The sequence below is a fragment of the Chiloscyllium plagiosum genome, unplaced genomic scaffold (assembly GCF_037043375.1).
Source record: "Chiloscyllium plagiosum isolate Xiang-an unplaced genomic scaffold, Cpla_swu_hap1 HiC_scaffold_9, whole genome shotgun sequence".
NCBI classification, from domain to species: Eukaryota; Metazoa; Chordata; class Chondrichthyes; order Orectolobiformes; family Hemiscylliidae; genus Chiloscyllium; species Chiloscyllium plagiosum.
The window spans coordinates 46586827-46607705 of NW_028270147.1; the positions used below are offsets into that span (position 1 = coordinate 46586827).

General features: G+C 41.1%; 1 protein-coding gene across 2 annotated transcripts in view; it reads right to left on the bottom strand.

Annotated features, from left to right (window-relative positions):
- osbpl9 (oxysterol binding protein-like 9) overlaps positions 1 to 20879 on the bottom strand; it is a 291494-nt gene that overhangs the window by 240344 nt on the left and 30271 nt on the right. For both annotated transcript variants that reach the window (XM_087990606.1, XM_087990605.1), the window contains exon 2: positions 19638 to 19688. In XM_087990606.1, coding sequence (XP_087846732.1) covers positions 19638 to 19688 — 51 coding nt within the window. The remainder of the gene's footprint in view (positions 1 to 19637; positions 19689 to 20879) is intronic.

Here is a 20879-nt window from a genome sequence, read left to right on the forward strand (position 1 = left end):
AGGCTGGCACTACGTAAATTATATGGCTGGTTGGGTTCCTTTATCTGGAATCATAGACGGCCCCTCATTAAGCTGAAGAAGCGACAGCTTCCACAGGCAAGGGGAGGATTGGACTTCCCAGGTTTTAGGAAATATCAGTTAAGTTCCCTATTAAGTTACATAGCTGATTGGGTCTTGTCTGACCTGCAATCAATCTGGCTGGACATCGAGGTTTCTCAAGTAAAATGCCCACTTATTAACCTTTTATTTTCAGACAAGAGGAAAATCATTACGGATCATTGTAAACACTCTATAATACAAGACACAATTAAAGCTTGGAATATAATGCGGCAAAATGAGGGCAACTCACATAAAACATCCCCCTATGCGCCGATAGTGGGAGCATGGGGATTCCAACCGGGGTTTACAGATGCCACTTTTAAACTCTGGAGATCCAGGGGTATCTCATGTCTAGGGGATCTGTTTAAAGAAGGGGTCCTGGATGTCTTTAGAACTGCTGCGTCAGAAATTCGGATTACCTAATGGAGACCTCTTTCAATACTTCCAAATTCGAGATTATATACAGAAGAAGACTACATTATTAGATAGTCTTTATAAATCAGGTAGAGAATGTAGAGTGCTACGGCCAATGGGGGTATCTTCCGTCAGTACTATTTATCATTTACTACATGAAGAAGTATCGGGAGTTATGGACAATCTGCTTAAAACATGGAATCAGGATTTGGGACTAGAAATCTCGATAGAAACATGGAATGACATTTGGGAAAATGCCAGAAGAATCACCATCTGCAACAGAACTCAGGCTACCCAGCTGAAGATACTTCATAGGGCCCATATAGCACCGGATCGACTGGCAGAATTTAAGGCAGGAGCATCTCCAATGTGTCCCAAATGTAAAATAGAGGTGGGCACTCTTGTACATTGCCTATGGACCTGTCATAAGATCCATAGATACTGCACTAAAGTAGCAAGTACCTGGACAGAAATTTTAGGAACGGAAATTAAAGTGGACCCTGTATCTCTCCTTTTGGACTTTTTAAACTTACCCTCCCTGGATATGCACGGGAAGAGATTATTTTCTATTCTCTCTTTCTGTGCAAGGAAAAATATTTTGGTAAACTGGGTGGCTGAGGGCCCCCCTGGACTTGCACATTGGCACAGATTAATTATGGAATGTATTCCCCTTGACATCCTTACAAATATGGTGCACCAAAAGACCGAATTATTTCATAAAATATGGCAGGCCTTCTTGAATTATATGAATACAGATATTTCGGCTATCCTAACAAGGGCTTTTATTTAATTGAGATTACGAACCTGGCTGGTCCAGGGCCCCTTGGGAGAGGAATCGCGCACAAATACGGGTTTTATTACATTTGATGTTAACACATTTGAGCATGTATCTCACTACCCAATTTCTGTGTTATCCGTTCGGTTTTTTTTCCTCTCTCTTATTTGAATAATGTAAGAGACTTAATTATACACTCTGGTTAGTTGTAGGTTAGATTAGTAGTTAGTTGAGTTTTGTTTTTTTTTCTCGGTATTTTTCTTTTGTTAAATTTTGGTTATTATTTATTTAAGATTTAATTGTATATCAATGTTTGTACTTGAGAGTTTTGTTTATTTTTGTAAACTTGTAAAAATGTTAAATTTCTAATAAAAATATCCATTAAAAAAAAGTTGTTAGTTAATTATTCTCTGTTATACTTTAAGAAATAAAAAGTTGTTAACTTTTACCTTAAATAGTTCTTGGCCTCTCAAATTTTCACAGATTAATGCACGGATAAATCGTTTCTGTGTTGTTGGTTTAAATTAAGCAGGAGATTTTACTTAGTGACGTAACAAAATTTAACTTTGTCTTGAGAGAGCTCCTTGGCCTTGGAAATTATGGCAGCTAAATTAGGAGACCAGAATTATTAGATGCAACCATTTCTCTCCAACTAATCACTGGCTCCAGTTTATCTGACATCTACCACCTCATTCTCAACTGAGGGATCAAGTTTCTCACTTAAGTAGAATGGACAGACTGAGGTTGGGACCTATCTTTCTGCAGGAACCAACAGGCTGCATGGTTTTGGGTGAGGAGATGGGCAGGTGGGGCAAGAGAGACACACTACAAGGGAGGCAAGCGAAAGGTAGGCTGCAAGACAGAAGTTTTAAAAGTCTCAAAAAAGGAATACTCAGCTAACTAGGAAGTAGGAAAATTTGAAATCATTGAGATAATGATTTGGAATCTCTTGCTTAAGGATGCAAACATTCAGGACCTACAATATGGGGACAACATAGTGGATGCTATTATAAAGAAAACTGTATTTTAACTTAAATCTTAACTTTAAATTGCAGAATGGGATTGGAGATGCAGTAACAAGAGTAGTAATGGTTAAAATCAGGATTGAATCAATGCTCAAAAAGGGAACATCGGTGAGGCCACGTATGGAATATTGTGCAGTGTTTCGGTCTCCTTATCTGAGGAAGGATGTTCTTGCTATCAGTGGAGTGCAACCTGATATCTGGGATGGCAGAACTTACATATGAGGAGAGGTTGAAATCAGCTAATATTGAATTTACTGGAATTTAGAAGAATGAGGGGTCCTTATTGGAAACCTATGAACTCAGGTTAGATGGAGGAAGGATGTTCCCAATGGTGTGGGAGTCCAGAATTGGAGGTCATAGTTTAAGGTAATGGGGTCAACCTTTTATTACTGATATGAGACATTTCTTCACCCAGAGAGTGGATTCAATTATCTTGAGTGCACAATTAACAATCTGTGAAAGGAATGTGTGTGTCGGGGTGTGGGGGTATCAGTTATTTTAGAAAAAAACTTCAGTTGCTAACTTATACCAATTGTCTTTTGCAAATTTTAAAAAAGATAGTAGCATCTAAAAAAAAGTTTAATTCTGTGTGTTGCTTTAATTTTAATTAAGAGTTCATTATAGAAACACAGAGGAGATAGCACGCCTTCGCCATTCAATCCCTTGAGCCTGTTCCATTATTCAATATGATCATGGCTGGTCATTCAGTTCATGAATCTGATGTCACCCTCTTCCAATACCCCTTGATCCCTTTATCTACCTCCTTTTTGAAAAGACAATGTTTTGACCTCAGCCGCTATCTGTTGTAGTCGTGGATTCCACAGGCTCACCACTCTGTAGGTGAAGAAATGTCTCATTTCAGTAATAAAAGGTTTATCTCCTATCCTTAAACTATGACCTCCAATTCTGGACTCCCACACCATTGGGAACATCCTTGCTTCATCTAACCTGAGTTCATAGGTTTCTAATAAGGACCCCTCATTCTTCAAAACTCCAGTGAATTCAAGACTAACTGATTCAAACTCTCCTCATATGTAAGTTCTGCCATCCCAGACATCAGGTTGCACTCCACTGATAGTAAGAACATCCTTCCTCAGATAAGGAGACCAAAACACTACACAATATTCCATGTGTGTCCTCACCAATGCCATGCATACTTGCAGCAGGACATGCCCCATATGTCAACAAATGTAGGCAGTTTTACTGAATCAGAGTCATACAGCATGGAAACCAACCATCAGTCCAATTTGTCCATGCCAAACCAGGTTTCCCATACCAAACTCGTCCTACTTGCCCACATTTGGCCTCAACTTTTTCTATTCATGTACCTGTCCAAAATATCTTTTAAATATTGTAACTGTACTTGTATCTATCACTTCCACTGGCAGCTCATTCCACATACAAACTACTCTCAGTGTGAAAACATTCCCCTTCATTTCATTTTCAAATCTTTCTCCTCTCATCTTAAAATTACATGCCCTAGTTTTGAACTCACCCACCCTAGAGAAAAGGCCTTCACTATTCACCTCATCTATGCCCCTCATAACTTGATAAACCTTAATGACGTCACCATTGAACCTCCTACACACCAGTGAAAAGTAGCCTCAGCCGACCAGCCTCTCATTATAACTCAAACTCTCCATTCCTGGTGACATCCTGGTAAATCTTTTCTGAACCTCTCCAATTTCATAATACCCTTCATATAGCAGGGCAACCAGAAGTGTACACAGTACTTCAAAAGTGGACTCAACACTTAGAGTCATAGCTATGTGCAGCATGGAAACAGACCCTTCGGTCCAACCCGTCCATGCTGACCAGATATCCCAACCCGATCTAGTCCCACCTGCCAGCACCTGGCCCATATCACTCCAAACCCTTCCTATTCATATACCCATCCAAATGCCTCTTAAATGTTGCAATTGTACTAGCCTCCACCACTTCCTCTGGCAGCTCATTCCATACACATACCACCCTCTGCGTGAAAAGGTTGCCCCTTAAGTCTCTTTTATATCTTTCCCCTCTCACCCTTACCCTATGCCCTCTAGTTCTGGACTCCCCGACCCCAGGGAAAAGACTTTGCCTATTTATCCTATCCATGCCCCTCATAATTTTGTAAACCTCTAAGCTTGTGTACAAGATGATTAGGGGTTTAGATAGGGTTGACCATGAGAACCTTTTTCCACGTATGGAGTCAGCTATTACGAGGGGGCATAGCTTTAAATTAAGGGGTGGTAGGTATAGTACAGATATTAGGGGTAGATTCTTTACTCAGCGAGTCGTGAGTTCATGGAATGCCCTGCCAGTAGCAGTGGTGGACACTCCCTCTTTATGGGCATTTAAACGGGCATTGGATAGGCATATGGAGGATAGTGGGCTAGGATCAGTGCAACATCGAGGGCCAAAGGGCCTGTACTGTGCTGTATTTTTCTATGTTTCTATGTTTCTATGTCACCCCTCAGCCTCCAACGCTCCAGGAAAAATAGCCCCAGCCTGTTCAGCCTCTACCCATAGCTCAAATCCTCCAACCCTGGCAACATCCTTGTAAGTCTTTTCTGAACCCTTTCAAGTTTCACAACATCTTTCCAATAGGAAGGAGACCAGAATTGCATGCAATATTCCAACAACGTCTGCATAACTATGAGACACACTAAATGAGTAGGTGAAAACGAAAATGGAGCGTCCAAGAAAATTACAAGAGACTCCCTCAGGGCAACAATTAATTGATATTTCCAATTCCTATCTGAGAAATGGAAACTCATGTTTGACATATTCCTGGAGATTTGTTGCGGTACCTAACCCAAGGATATCAGATCGTGGGACGCTGATGTACTATTTGCAAATGTTACAATACTTATGATAATACTAAGATAATCCAACACCGTAATAAAAGGAGTCTTTTTAACTTGTGGAAAAAATAAACAAACTAACTTTTAAATCAGCAAAAGAATACAAAAAAGACTCAAGGCTAAGTAATATTTAAATAAAAGCTACTCATGTCATGTTTCTATGGGATCGACTGTGATGAGAAATATCAAGTAAATCTTGTTAAAGTATCAAGATTGATAACTCTAAATAAAAACTGCAATCTATTTTATAACTTTTCCTAATACTCAGCAAATTATTACAAATAAAACAAAACCAAATTTATTGACCCCCAAATCCCACTGTTGAAGACCAATTTCAGAGAGGTGAGGAACAGTCTCCAGGAGTATCAAGTTCCCCTCCAGGACACACGTACATGGAGATGTTTGGAACTATATCACCATTGTTTCCCTATCCCTGGGTCAAAATCCTGGAACTCCCTTCCTAATACTAATGTGGGCGTCCTTTCACCCCAAGGACTACTGCGATTCAAGAAGACAGCTCACCATTAACTTCTCCACAGCAACTAGTTAACTAAGGGCAATAAATGCATCACATCTCATGAATGAATTTTTTAAATGCCTGATTCCCAGGCAATACTGAAAATGCATTACTTAACCATGTCACAGGGTGCAACACAGGATTTCTGGTTGGTTTCAAATTTTAACTTAATATTTCCATTTAGGAACTTTCTATAGTCAATTAATTGGAACCTCCGTGCAGTGCAGTGCAATTACCTGGTTGAAGCTCAGAAACCACAGCTAGGAAATTCTCAAAGACATCATTTAGGTGATATGATTTTTATTAAAGTGTTTACTTAAAGTTTCCCTGGGCCTTGGGAATAAACTGAGGGAAGTACAAAATAAAGAAATCCATGTTCAGAATTAAGGAAAAGAGTCTGGCAAATTACCAAGAATCCAGCAGAAAGTAATGACAATAGGAGGCAAGAAGGCAGATTCAAACCAACACAGAGATTGAAGGTGGAGGAGTGACCTTATAGAAGTTTATAAAATCATGAGCTGCATGGATAGGGAAAACAGAAAAGGTCTTTTCTCTGGGGGTGGTGAGTCCAGAACTAGAGGGCACAGGTTTTCAGCAGTGTGAGGAAAGATTTTAAAGGGAACTAAGAAGCAATGTTTTCATGCAGAAGGTGGCTGTGGAAATGTTATACACTGCCAGAGGAAATGGAGGAGGCTGGTACAATTACAAGGTTTAAAAAGGCATCTGGATGGGTACTTGAATAGAAAGGGTTTAGGGGGATATGGGCCAAGTGCTGGCTCATGGGACTAAATTAATTTAGGATAGCTGGTCAGCATGGACGAGTTGGGTTAAAGGGTCTGTTTCTGTGTTGTACACCTCTATGACTCTGTGACTCTAATTATTTCAGAAATATCTGCTGCAGGCAAATACCAGAGGAATCACAGAAGAGATAAAAACCAAAAGTGAAGGTGCCCAGCATGGAACCCGAAATCAAGTAAAGCATGCCCACATGCAGATGCTGCTAATTTAAAATGTTACTATATGCTTAAGGTAATGGTTACAGTTAGTTTAAATCCTCAAAGTCAAACCACATTGCTTGGAGACAGCACAAAACAATTCTCATGTATTAACAGCAGTTATGGGATCATAACAATTCAGAGCCCATAATTAATTCTGGCATTTAGGAACCGAACTTTGCCTTTCTTTTAAAGTAAAAATCGAGGTCAGTTACTGAACCCATTCACAAGAACCTCAGTGTAACACAAAAGAATAAAACATTTATTAAACTATACCACACTAGACAAAAACATTGGAACGACTTCATTACGTATACCAAAAAAAGATTCAAATTCACATTATTCCTTTTATCCCAGCAACATCCTAACAAGCAAACCTCAGTGAACAGTCACCACTATCTCCACATTAAAACTTCTGACTCAAGCTGGGATGCTTTATCTTCAGCTGAGACTTCTCCGCAAGACACCGACAAATAACTGCAAACTACTCACTGTTAATTTAACTTATGAGCAAACTTATGAGTTTCCAAAACGCAGTTTCTAGCTCAATTTCTTACTGGCGGGTTGATCTACTCTGGCACACAAGGGAATTGGGCCGAAAACATTGACTCTGCTTTCTGTGGACATGAGCTGCTGAGTTTCTCCAGCAATTTCTGTTCTTGTCTCACAAAAATTGAGTGACTTTCTGGACCTCTGTAACTCAGTTATGATAAGAGGATAGTGCAGAAGGTTGTCAAAGATACAACAGGATTTAGATCAGTTGCAGATATGGGCAGAAAAATAGCAAATGAAGTCTAATCTGGTTAAGGGTGAGGTGCTGGACTTGCTGAGATGAAATGTTGAGGAAAAGTATGCAGTTAATGGCAGGACTCTGAATGGCACAGATGGACAGAAGGATCTTGGGGTTCAAGTCCATAGTTCCTGAAAGTGAAGATCTGGATTGGGGGGCGGGGAGGCTTTATTCAATCTTGGCCATGAGATTGTCCAGATTGCCCAGTAACACAGAGATTAAACACTTTTGTGTTCCTCAGAGAAACTGCACACATGGCTTAAGGCAAAGACATTTTTATATCTTTTTTGAGAGAAGTACAGGCCATCATTACAGAGCATATTCAAACAATTACCAATCAATTTTAATGAAATGACTTCATTGACAGAAACTTAGCCCAATGATATTTCCTGGGAACCAACCTTGTTTTCCAACATCCAAGTACTCCTATCTGGCGAACCTAGTCTCTGCACCTGCACTTGCAAGGTCAGTTAGGATGGCTAGTAATGTCTTATATCATCTAGTTATTTCTATGCTGTAAAGGAAGCACTGCCTGTTAATCTCTGTTGAGACAGACTGTGGTTAGTTCAGCTTTTAGCAGGGTTAAAAGCCATTTTATGTAGCTTTAAGCAGAATTGTCAACTTGTAGCCTAGAAGCCATTTTGTCATGTTATTTGCATTAAGACGACAATTTATTGCTGCCTATGTTAGTAAGAGTATGTATTGAATGGTTGTTCCTGACAACAACTAGTTACTCCAACCTGTATTCAGATTTCAGATCTCAGATCCTCAAAAGTGGTCACAGGATGGTAAAGAAGGTATACGGCATGCTTGCTTTTATTGGTTGGGGAATTGAGTACAAGAGTCAGAAAGTAATGTTGCAGCTTTCTAAGACTTGGATAAGGCCACACTTAGAGAAATGCATTCAATTCTGGTTGCCACATTACAGGGAGGATGTGGAGGCTTTGGAGAGGATGCAGAAGAGATTTAACAGAATGCTGCCTGGATTAGAGGTTATGAGCCATAAGGAGAGGCTAGAAAAATTCAGGCTAGGCTAAAGAGAGACTTGATAGAAGTCTATAAAATTATGAGATACATAGATAGGGCTGATGGCCAGAATATTTTACCCAGAGTTGAAATGTCTAAACTAGGAGCCATGCATTTAAGGTGAGGGGAGAAAGTTTAAAGGAGGTGTGAGGTGCAAGCTTTTTTTTAAAAACACAGAGTCGTAGAAGTCTGGAATGCATTGCCAGGGTGGTGATGGACGCAGATACGAAAAGGACATTTAAGGGACTTTTAGATAAGCACATAAATGTGCAAGGGAAATAGAAGGATATGGACCAAGGGCAGGCAGAAGGGATTAGTTTCATTTGGTGTCATGTTTGGCACAACACGTGGGCCAAAGGGCCAATTTCTGTGCTGTTAAGAAAAATGGAGAAAACGGATTTTTTTTTCTTCTACTTCTTATTCAAATTACTTACCCAAAAGCTCTTCACTTCAAAGTTATAAAACACACAAACACATTGGTTTCCAGACCTCTTGACAGCAAACACATAATTCTCATAATTACTATGAATTACCCTTCTTAACACTCAAAATCCAAAAGTTCAAAAATTATACATTGTTCTTAATACAGCACAACCTTTGTGAATGTAGTGCATCAATTTATGCTTCAGCACACTGCAAACACAAATGGATTCAACATTTTCAATGGAATGTGAACAGCCAGAGATTTTGTGTGAACTATTTGTCTGAAATATAAAATGTTAAAATTTTCTGGTTACTTTTAATAGCTGTCAGACGCTGGCAACAAGTCTGGTAGTATTTGGAAAGGAAAGGACTAGGGCTAGTCAACATGGCTTTGTGCATGGGAAATCATGTCTCACAAACTTGATTGAGTTTTTGAAGAAGTAACAAAGAGAATTGATGAGGGCAGAGCAGTAGTCCTGGGCTTCAGTAAGGCGTTTGACAAGGTTTCTCATAGAAGATTGGTTAGCAAGGTTAGATCTCATGGAATACAGGGACAATTAGCCACTTGGATACACAACAGGGTCAAAAGGTAGAAGACAGAGGGTGGTGGTGGTAGGTATTTTTCAGACTGGGGGCCTGTGACCAGTGGAATGCTACAAGGATCAGTGCTGGGTCCACTACTTTTCATCATTTATACAAATGATTTGGATGTGAGCATATAAGAGGTATAGTTAGCAAGTTTGCAGATGACACCAACATTGGAGGTGCAGTAGATAGCGAAAAAGGTTACATCAGATTACAAAGGGATCTTGATCAGATGGGCCAATGGGCTGAGAAGTGGCAGATGGAGTTTAATTTAGATAAATGCAAGATGCTGCATTTTGGCAAAGCAAATCTTAGCAGGACTTATACACTTAATGGTAAGGTCCTAGGGAGTGTTGCTGAACAAAGAGACCTTGGAGTGCAGATTCATATCTCCTTGAAAGTGAAGACGCAGGTAGACAGGCTAGTGAAGGCGGCATTTGGTATGCTTTCCTTTATTGGTCAGAGTATTGAGTACAGGAGGTCATGTTGCAGCTGTACAGGACATTGGTCAGGCCACTGGTGGAATATTGCGTGCAATTCTGGTCTCCTTCCTATCTGAAAGATGTTGTGAAACTTGAAAGGGTTCAGAAAAGATTTACAAGGATGTTGCTAGGGTTGGAGAATTTGAGCCAGAGAGAGAGGTTGAATAGGCTGGGGCTGTTTTCCCTGGAGCGTCAGAGGCTGAGGGGTGACCTTATAGAGGTTTACAAAATTATGAGGGGCATGGATAGGATAAATAGACAAAGTCTTTTCCCTGGGAGGGAGGAGTCCAGAACTAGAGGGCATAGATTTAGATTGAGAGGGGAAAGATATAAAAGAGACCTCTGCAACTTTTTCATGCAGAGAATGAGCTGCCAGAGAATGTGGTGGAGGCTGGTACAATTGCAACATTTAAGAGGCATTTGGATGGGTATATGAATAGGAAGAGTATGGAGGGATATGGGCCGGGTGCTGGCAGGTGGGACTAGATTGGATTGGGATATCTGGTCGGCATGGACGGGTTGGACCGAAGGGTCTGTTTCCGTGCTGTACATCTCTATGACTCCAGGCTGTTCCAGAACATGGAAAATCCTACTTTCCTTCAGTCCTTTGCATTCATTAGCTGCAGCCTTTGACATCTCTTCACCAACCCTTCTAACCTCACACTGAGTATTCCAAACTACTGAAAACGTTAAGTTCCTTTCCTCCCCTTATCACTCTCTCCAATCTTTAATAGTTTCCACAAGACCTTCTCCATTAATTGGCCACTTAAATGCCTTAACTGGCACAACCTGATGAAGGGTTTTTGCCCGAAACGTCGATTTTCCTGCTCCTCGGATGCTGCCTGACCTGCTGTGTTTTTCCAGCACCATTCTAATCTTAACTGGCACAATGGCAAGCAGGTCTCTCACTACTTACCCTGCCACTGGCAAAATACCAACAGAGTTAGGTAGAAATTGTGGGTGGAGGACCCTACCATCCCATCACACCCTGAACCACTATCCCAGAGTCAAACAATGCCAGCTAAACAGTAAAATAATAGTAACCATGAGGAACATTATTAGTATCTGCAGTGATTTGCATTTGTTTATATACTGTGTCATAGCAGTTACATCACTAAATTAGCAATGCAACAACCTGGCGCATAATCCAGAAATATAGGAGTTCAAAACCCACCACAACAGCTTGAGATTTTAAATTTGATAAATTCAATCAAATTAAAAATAAAAAGGCTTTACCTATACTTACGATCATGAAGTTAACAAATTGTCAAAAAGATCAATTTAGTACATTAAAATACTTTAGAAATGGATCCATACCCCATCTGACCTATGTGTGATTCCAAACCAACAACAATAGAACAATGAACATTACAGCACAGGAACAGACCCTTTGGCCCTGTGCTGATCCAGATCCTCTATCTAAATGTGCCGTCTATTTCCTAACGATCTGTATCCCTTTGCTCCCTGCCCATTCATGTATCTGTCTAAATATGTCTTAAATGATGCTATCATTCTCACCTCTACCACCTCCGCTGGTAACGCGCTCGAGGCACCCACTACCCTCTGCGTAAAGAACTTTCCACACATACCTCCCGTGAACTTTTCCCCTCTCACTTTGAACTCATGGCCCCTAGTAACTGGGTCCTCCACTCTTGGAAAAGGTTTGTTGCTATCAACCCTGTCTACACCTCTCATGATTTTGTAGACCTCAATCATGTCCCCTCCTCAACCTCCATCTTTTGAATGAAAATAATCCTAATCTAGTCAACCTCTCCTCAAAGCTTGCACCCTCCAAACCAGGCAACATCCTGGTGAACCTCCTCTGCACCCTCTCCTTTCGGTAATGTGGCAACCAGAACCATGTACACTAATTCAAACGTGGCCGAAACAAAATCTTATACAACTGTAATATGACCTGCCAACTTTTGTACTCAATACCCTGTCCGATGAAGGAAAGCATGCCGTATGCCTTCTTGACCACTCTACTGACCTGCGATGCCATCTTCAGGCAACAGTGGGCCTGAACACCCAAACTCTCTACATCAATTTTCCCCAGGACTTGGCCATTTACTGAACAGTTCACTCTTGATTTGGATCTTCCAAAATGCATCACCTCACATTTGTCCGGATTGAACTTCATCTGTCATTTCCCTGTCCAACTCTCCAATCTATCTATATTCTGCTGTATTCTGACAGTCCCTTCATTACCTGCTACTCCACCAATCTTAGTGCCATCTGCAAACTTGCTAATCTGACCACCTATACCTTCTTCCATTTATGTATATCACAAACAACAGTGGTCTTGTCATGTTAAAAGATTAAATTGGACTCTCTCTGGACATTAATGTAATGATAAAGGGTTAAACTGTACTGTCTTTCTCCAAGCAGCTAAGCATTCTGGAAGTGGGTGGGACAGACACTCTGTCTCACAGACAGCATGAAGGAATTTAGAAGACTGTCCACTGTAATCCACACTTCATTTGGGCAGCCATTTACTACTATTCCACTTCTATTATCGATTTAAACTCAGTCCCTTCCATTCAGAAAATGCTTTCATAGCCATCCCCCAGCCAATCAAATTCATTTGCATGATCATCCCTGGTACTGAAGTATATCACAGCTATGTTGTCTTGGGGAATCACGGAGTCAGGAAATCATTTGCATAACGATCCCCAGGAAAGGGGTCACCTAGCTGTACAGGCTTTAATGAACTTTAACTGTTTGCAGAAGTTGATGTGTGTGAAACCGTGTGAATGGAACCAGCCGTCCGGCACGGACTCCTGTGGAACACCACTGGTCGTAGGTCTCTCGGTCTCCATTTTGGGAAGCTCCCTTCCACTACTACTACTACTACTACTACTACTACTACTACTACTACTACTACTACTACTACTACTACTACTACTACTACTACTACTACTACTACTGTCTCTTGTTGCCCAACCAGTTATCTATTCATCTACCGTAATGTGGTTGATTCTTGAATGCCATCTGAAACAAACAAGCCATTACAGTTGCAGTCAAGAAAGCAACTCACAACCACCTTCTCAAGAAAAGAATTTGGACAAAGAACAAATACTACAGATGCTCGCAGCTGTGAAAAATAATGCATAGCCAATATTGATGTAACCTCTCAACAACAAATTAAGACAAATTGATTTATGGAGATTGGTAGCTCAGTTGGCTGAATGGCTGGTTTCTGATGTAGACTGACATCAACGGTGTGATTTCAATTCCTGTAGCAAGGGAGGTTTCCATGAAGGTCCTGCCTTCTCAACCTCACCCCTCACCTGAGGGATGGTGACCCTCAGGTGAAACCACCACCATCATCTCTCTCCAATGAGAGAGCAGCCTTTTGGTCCTCTAGGACTATGGCAACTTTACACGATTCATATAACTAACACAACACACGAGTATGGTGGAAAGAAAATAGCGTAAACTTAAAAATTAAGCAGCATAATAACTTAATATTGTCTAGAAAAAGAATGCCATTCTTCAATTTTGTGGCTTCCCACCCCAAACCTAAACAACCAAATTAAGATGTCTCACTAACAAGTTGCAGAAATTTTAAAAGCTGAATAGGAAAATCACAAATAACATATCCACTAGGCCAATCTTTGATGCTCTGTTGATGACAGTTGGGGATTCAATGATAGTAATGCCCTTGGAATGCTAAGAAGAAATGACAAGATTCTCTCTTGCTGGAAATAGTGTAAGAGACTACATCATCTTGTTTTTGAGCTATACACTGCAACTTCGAAAAAAGCTTTGGAAAACAAAAGAAGCCATCTGGTCAATATGAAACAATGGTACTTTTTGGGAGTGCTGAATTCAAACAACGTGGTATCATTTGTTATAGATTCTGAAAAGCTCAGCATAGCAACATCTCTGAACAGGTCAATTAGAAAATATCCACCCTGAAGAACTGGGCTCTTGTAATGCAGTGGTAGTATTCTGCATGGCATTGAAATGTCCATCAGCCATGATTGAATGCCAGAGTGGACTCGATGGGCCAAATGGCCTTACTTCCACTCCTATTTCTTATGGTCTTACCTCTGGAGCAAAAGGATGGGCTCAAGTTTCACCTGCTCTCCAGGTGTGTATTTACATCTATTAACAGGTTGAATAGAAAACATCTACTGTTAGTAATGCCCACAGCGATGTCCTAGATCTGAGACGACTGACATCCAACCATCATAAATCTTTAAGCAAAGTATGATTCCAACCAATGGGAAACTCCTCCTTCACCACACCCACCACCAAACATTAATGTGATCTGGAGTTGAGATTCATTCATCTACCATGGTTTGGTTTTACTATGTCATACATCAGGGAGAATAAAAGGTACAGGCATTAGACAGCAGTCCATGAATCGTAATAGGTAGCCTAAGTTTGTTTGATAAATTTGGAGTCGACAGTGAAAAGAAAACTTGGAACAAGGAATGATCCATCTCTAACCTTCTTGTGAAAGGCCCAAGGCATCAATTCTGGCCCTGAAAACTGCCCATTTTATCTGATTAACCTGGAAGAGTAGGTTAATCAAAAGTTTAAGCATGGATTAAGCTAGCAGTTTGACGCTCCTGCTGAGTGATAGGTGACATCAAAATTCAAATTCTAAGTAAAAAGATCATACACCCCAAAGACTGGCAAATCATATTAAACAGCATAGTTCTTTGGCTGTATGCAACAAGATACTAAATATACTCAACCAGTCTTTGCTTCCACAACTTCCAGTATCCAACATTAGATGAGATACAGTGACAGCACAGCATTTTCTAAATAGTCCTCAATGCACAAAAAATTATCCTGACAACCAAACTTCCGACAATTTAGCGTAGCCAATCCACCTGACCTGCACATCTTTGGAATGTGGGAAGAAACCCACGCAGACACTGGGGGGGATGTCCGTGTGGAGTTTACATAGTCACCCAAGGCTGGGATTGAACCCTAGTGCTGTGAGACTGCAATGCTAACCACTGAGTCACCCGATGTTTCGGTGGGGACACTAAATTAAGGATTCACTTTTATGGACATAAATATCCCATCATCTCATTTTGAAGAGGAGCCAGGAAGCTATTACTGCTATCAAGTCAAAATTTATCCATGAATTAAACTTAATTAAACCAGATTATCTGATCAGTGCCACAATGCGTTTCATGGAGCTAGCTGTGCCTAATCGACTCTCCCATTTTCTACATTACGACAGTAATGACAATTCTGAAGGACTTCATTGGCTTTGGGGCATCATGAGGTTGGGAAGGCACTATGCAAAGGCAAATTAGTCATAGCTTCCTTTAGTTTCAAATGAATGAGGACATCTGGTAAATGTAATACACAATCATATAACATAGAACAGTACAGCACAGGAACCAGACCCTTAAGTCCATGATGTTGTGCTGAACAGGACAACAAATTAAACTAATCCTTTCTGCCTGCCCTTGGTCCATAACTTTCACATGTTCAGGAGCTTATCTAAACACCCCAGTCTGATCTGCCTCCGCAACCATCCCTAGCGTAGGCAATCCAGCTGACCTGCACATCTTTGGAATGTGGACGGAAATCAGAGCGTCCGGAGGAAACCCATGCAGACATTGGGGGAATGTTTGTGCATACTCCACATGGTTGCACAAGGCTGGGATTGAACCTAGATCCCTAGTGCTGTGAGACTGCAATGCTAACCACTGAGCCACTGTGCCACCATGTTTCGGTGGTGACACGAAACTAAAGATTCACTTTTATGGACATAAGATATCCCACCATATCATTTTGAAGAGAAGCCAGGAAGCTCTTCCTGGTATCAAGTCAAAATTTATCCCTGAACTAAACTTAATCAAACCAGATTATCTTATCAATGCCACAATGGAGCTAGCTGTTCCCAGCTTGTTTTGCTGGATTATTCCCATTTCCCTTCTTGAACACAGGAACACTAGCTACTCGCCAGTCCTCCAGGATCTCGCCAGTGGTCAGGTACGATACAAAGATTTGGTCAAGGCGCTAACAATCTCCTCTCTTGATAACCTGGGGTAGATACTGTCAGGCCATGGAGACTTATCCACCTTTAATGCTCTTCAAGAGATCCAACATCACGACATTCTTGATCTCAAAATGCCCTAGCATATTAACATGCTCCACACAAATCTCACTATCCTCCATTTCCTTGTCCTGGGTGAATACCATAGAATCACAGATGTTCAGCATGGAAACAGACCCTTCGGTCCAACTCGTCCATGCCAACCAGACATCCCAACCCAATCTAGTCTCACCTGTCAGCACCCGGCCCATATCCCTCCAAACCCTTCCTATTCATATACCCATCCAAATGCCTCTGAAAATGTTGCAATTGTACCAGCCTCCACCACTTCCTTTGGCAGCTCATTCTATACATGTACCACCCTCTGCGTGAAAAGGTTGTCCCGTAGGTCTCTTTTATATCTTTCCCCTCTCACCCTAAACCTATGCCCTCTCGTTCTGGATCCCCTACCCCAGGGAAAAGACTTTGCCTATTTATCCTATCCACGCCTCTCATAATTTTTTTAAACATCTATAAGGTCACCCCTCAGCCTCCAACGCTCCAGGGAAACAGCCCCAGCCTGTTCAGCCTCTCCCTGTAGCTCAGATCCTCCAACCCTGGCAACATCCTTGTAAATCTTTTCTGATCCCTTTCAATGTTTCACAACATCTTTCCGATAGGAAGGAGACCAGAATTGCACGCAATATTCCAACAGTGGCCTAACCAATGTCCTGTACTGCTGCAACATGACCTCCCAACTCCTGTACTCAATACTCTGACCAATAAAGGAAAGCATACCAAATGCCTTCTTCACTATCCTATCTACTTGCGACTCCATTTTCAAGGAGCTATGAACCTATACTCCAAGGTCTCTTTGTTCAGCAACACTCCCTAGGACCTTAACAATAAGTGTATAAGTCCTGCTAAGATTTGCTTTCCCAAAATGCAGCACCTCTCATTTATCTGAATTAAACTCCATCTGCCACTTCTCAGCCCATTGGCCCATCTGGTCCAGATCCTGTTGTAATCTGAGGTAACCCTCTTCGCTGTCCACTACATCTCCAATTTTGGTGTCATCTGCAAACGTATTAACTGTACCTCTTATGCTCGCATCAAAATCATTTATGTAAATGACAAAAAGTAGAGTGCCCAGCACCGATCCTTGTGGCACTCCACTGGTCACAGGCCTACAGTCTGAAAAACAACCCTCCACCACCACCCTCTGTCTTCAACCTTTGAGCCAGTTCTGTATCCAAATGGCTAGTTCTTCCTGTATTCCATAAGATCTAACCTTGCAAATCAGTCTCCCATGGGGAACCTTGTCAAACACCTTACTGAAGTCCATATAGGTCACATTTACTGCTCTGCCCTCATCAATCTTCTTTGATACCTCTTCAAAAAATTCAATCAACCAATGCAAAGTACTCAAAGTATACTCCTTCTGTCTTTTATCCTCGAGTGCTCCCAACCTCTGCCTCGTTATCTTGTTTTTAACAGATGTATAGAATGCCTTGAGATTCTCTTTAACCCTAAATGCCAAGGTCATTTCATAGCCCCTCGTCGCTCTCCTATTTCCATGCTTGAGTCCTTTCCTGCTTTCCTCATATTCCACAAGCTCCCTGTTTGATTTTAATTTCCTAAAATCTTTCCATATATGTTTGTTTCATCCTGTTGACTAAATTCACAACCTCCCTCGTTACATAAAAGTTCCTTACCTTGCCATCCTTGTCCTTCCTCCTTTCTGGAACATGCTGGTCTTGACCCCTGATCAGTAGATCTTTAAACCACTCCCATGTGTCAAATGAGGACTTGCGTGATAACAGCTCTTTGCTGTAAACACTCCCTAGCTCCTGCCCAATACAATCCTGTAACAGTTATTAATTCCTCTCAAAGTACAATTAACAAACAAATTGCAATCATCACGGTATCATTGTGAGTACAAAACAAGATCTACTTGGATTGTTGCCTAATCCTTCCATTTGATACTATCTCGTTTGTAGATATGCTCTTTTTCACCATCCACTTGCAACTCAAATGGAACTGCCATAGATGTCACTCACCAAGAAATTTGCTCTGTGCCCAAAAAACATGCTTCCCTTAAAAATTCTTAGCTGTCCACAAAGCTCAACTTACATTTAGGCCAGGATACTTCTGTTTCAATCAAGGCAACTTCTCTAACACTCTCAGGCACAAAAACTAACCAATTCACTATTTTCCGAGAATACAAACTGCTAAAAACAACATATTGAGATCCTGCTTTTTCAGTTAGCTCATTATTTAAGTTTATTGTTGCTACAACCTGTATTAAAACAGCACCTATAATGAAGATAAACACACAAACCTACAAAATGTTAGAAGTATAAAATAAAATTGCAAGCTCGAGGAAATTAAAGATTTACCAAAGCTTGGTCAAAACCTAAGTTTTACAGAGGTTTCCAGGATAAGTTGGTTGAAGAGATAAGACGCTTCAAAGAAGCTTCAGACTATGCTTGACCAGCAATAATGGGCCAAAAGGAAGGAGATGTCCCAGGAGCCAGGGGAGAGGTTGGTTTGTAGCAGTGGAGGAATTTGCAGGCATGTAGAGCAGGTTTGGAGGTAGTGGTGCCATGGAAGCATTTAAACACAAGGATGAACATGTTCAACTGGAATTGAAGGAGGTTAATAAGCCATATCAAAGTCAGGGTGACCAGCCAACAGGATAGAAAATGCATAAGCTTGGATTAGCTGATATATTAATGTGAATGATCCAAGTACACTAGGATATTATTGTAATAGTAGTTGTAAGGTGTTAAAGGTGCAGGTGAGGTAGGATTGGACATGGAAGTGTTCAGGGGTTGTGGGGTAGATGGGAGGGGCACATGCATACAGACAGAGACGGGGAGAGAGCGCAAGAGTGAGAGCGAGAGTTAAAGAAAGGGCAGGCTGAGGGGTGACCTTACCGAGGTTCATCCTGAGACAGGGATCCGGAAAGGAAGTGATTGGGTCACGAGGGCTGAAGGCAATAGGCGTGATCCTCTTCATGTTTGATATCTTATAATACAGATCAGAGGAGGGGTTGAAATTGGTAATAAAGAGATCACAACACCCATGTCCACTGAACACATGTCTGCAAATGAGTTAACAAGCAGGTGTGGAAGACATGGGAACAAAATATGAATCCATAAGGATTCCAGAGGCAAATGTGCAGTGCCAAGAAAAGAAACCCTAACTAGAGCTGCTCAGTCCTGGATTTGTCTGCACAACCTATACTAAAACAGTCGCTGACATTTCTTAGGTCAATCTTGGTGCTGAGAAGGGATTGGTGATTTGATTGACGAGTTTGGCAAATTTCTGGGACTGCACAACATGCTCATGAACTTCGCAAAAACAAGGTTGGAGATGAAAACAGCAATTTGCAAGGGTACAATTTGGACAGAAAACTTGAGGCAAGAAATGAGAGTGAAAAGAAACGATAACGTTGACCAAACTAAATGGAAATTGGGTCTCATGGACAAAAAGAAATTAGACAAAGAAAAGGGAATAATGGAAGAAAAGTAATACAAAAGAAAGACATGAGTATAACCCAAGGCCATAATATTGTCAATTCTCTTCTGATGGGACCAGTAATCTAATTTCAAGGGTCCCATAACAACGCAATATTTCATACTCACCCGCAGTCTAACACATCCTCTTCGGGAGCCTCGCATCATTTTATCCTTTGACTGGAAAAAAACAAAACCCATTTAGAAAATACTCATAGCAATTACATATTACAACCAAGCATAAAACTAAAACAAACAAATCAGAAATCAAAAATCAATACACTTAAATCCAAGTCCGAATGCAGCGAGGCCCTAGACAACATCCAGGCCTTGGGTGATAAGTGGAAAGTAGCACTCATGTGACATAAGTACCAGGAAATGACTACCACCTCCAAAAGAGAGTCTAACCGTCACCTTTTGATGTTCAATGGCAACACCTCACTGATTCCCCCATTACCAATATCCTCCAGGTTTACAGATTTTGAAAAATTTGTCGCTCGGGTTGTGAACAGGGTTGTAGATTTGTCCACCAAGCTCGGTGTGGTTTTCTGCAGAGGTTTCAACACCTCGCTAAGGTGACATCGTCAGTGCATTTTTGATAGTTCAGAATCTGGTCAACAAGACCAGCATGTTAAAATTACTCAACCAATGCCTCACTACTCACTTTACATTCAGTGGCCAAGTGTACAGACAAATCAACTGTACACCGATGGGGTCACCAATATCAGGACTGATAGCAGAAGCAGTAATACAACACTGAGAATGGACAGTCCTCCCCACCATCCAACCCAAACTCTAGAGCCAGTTTGTAGATGATACCTTTGTCATCACTAAACATATACAATTGGACGAAACCCAACACCACATCAATAACATCCTCACTGGAATATAGTTCACTAAAAAAGAAAACAATAGCAGATCTCTTTCCTGGATGTATTAGTGGAATATACATCTACCAGTGAACTCCAGACAACTTGTACACAAAGGACACCCTCTCAGACCAGATTCTACACCACAACAGTAACTTTAACAGCACCCACAAACAAAGCTGCATTCGAACACTATTTACTCCATGGACACACTGCAGCAACACACAACTCCAGAAGGCAACACAGGAACACCTGTTTAAACAAAATTGGTACCCCAAGACCACTTTCCTCCAATACTTAAGCAACAAACCTGAAGAAGAAAATACCAAATGACCAGACATCAGAGAAATGAATACCCAACTACACTGAGCCTCTAAGATTCCTAGGGGTCTAACAAGTAAACACCTTTCACCAGTTCCTCACAAAGGTTAAAGACCCGACACACACATGTAACAAGACAAATGTTTTAAAACATAGAACATAGAACAGTACAGCACAGAAC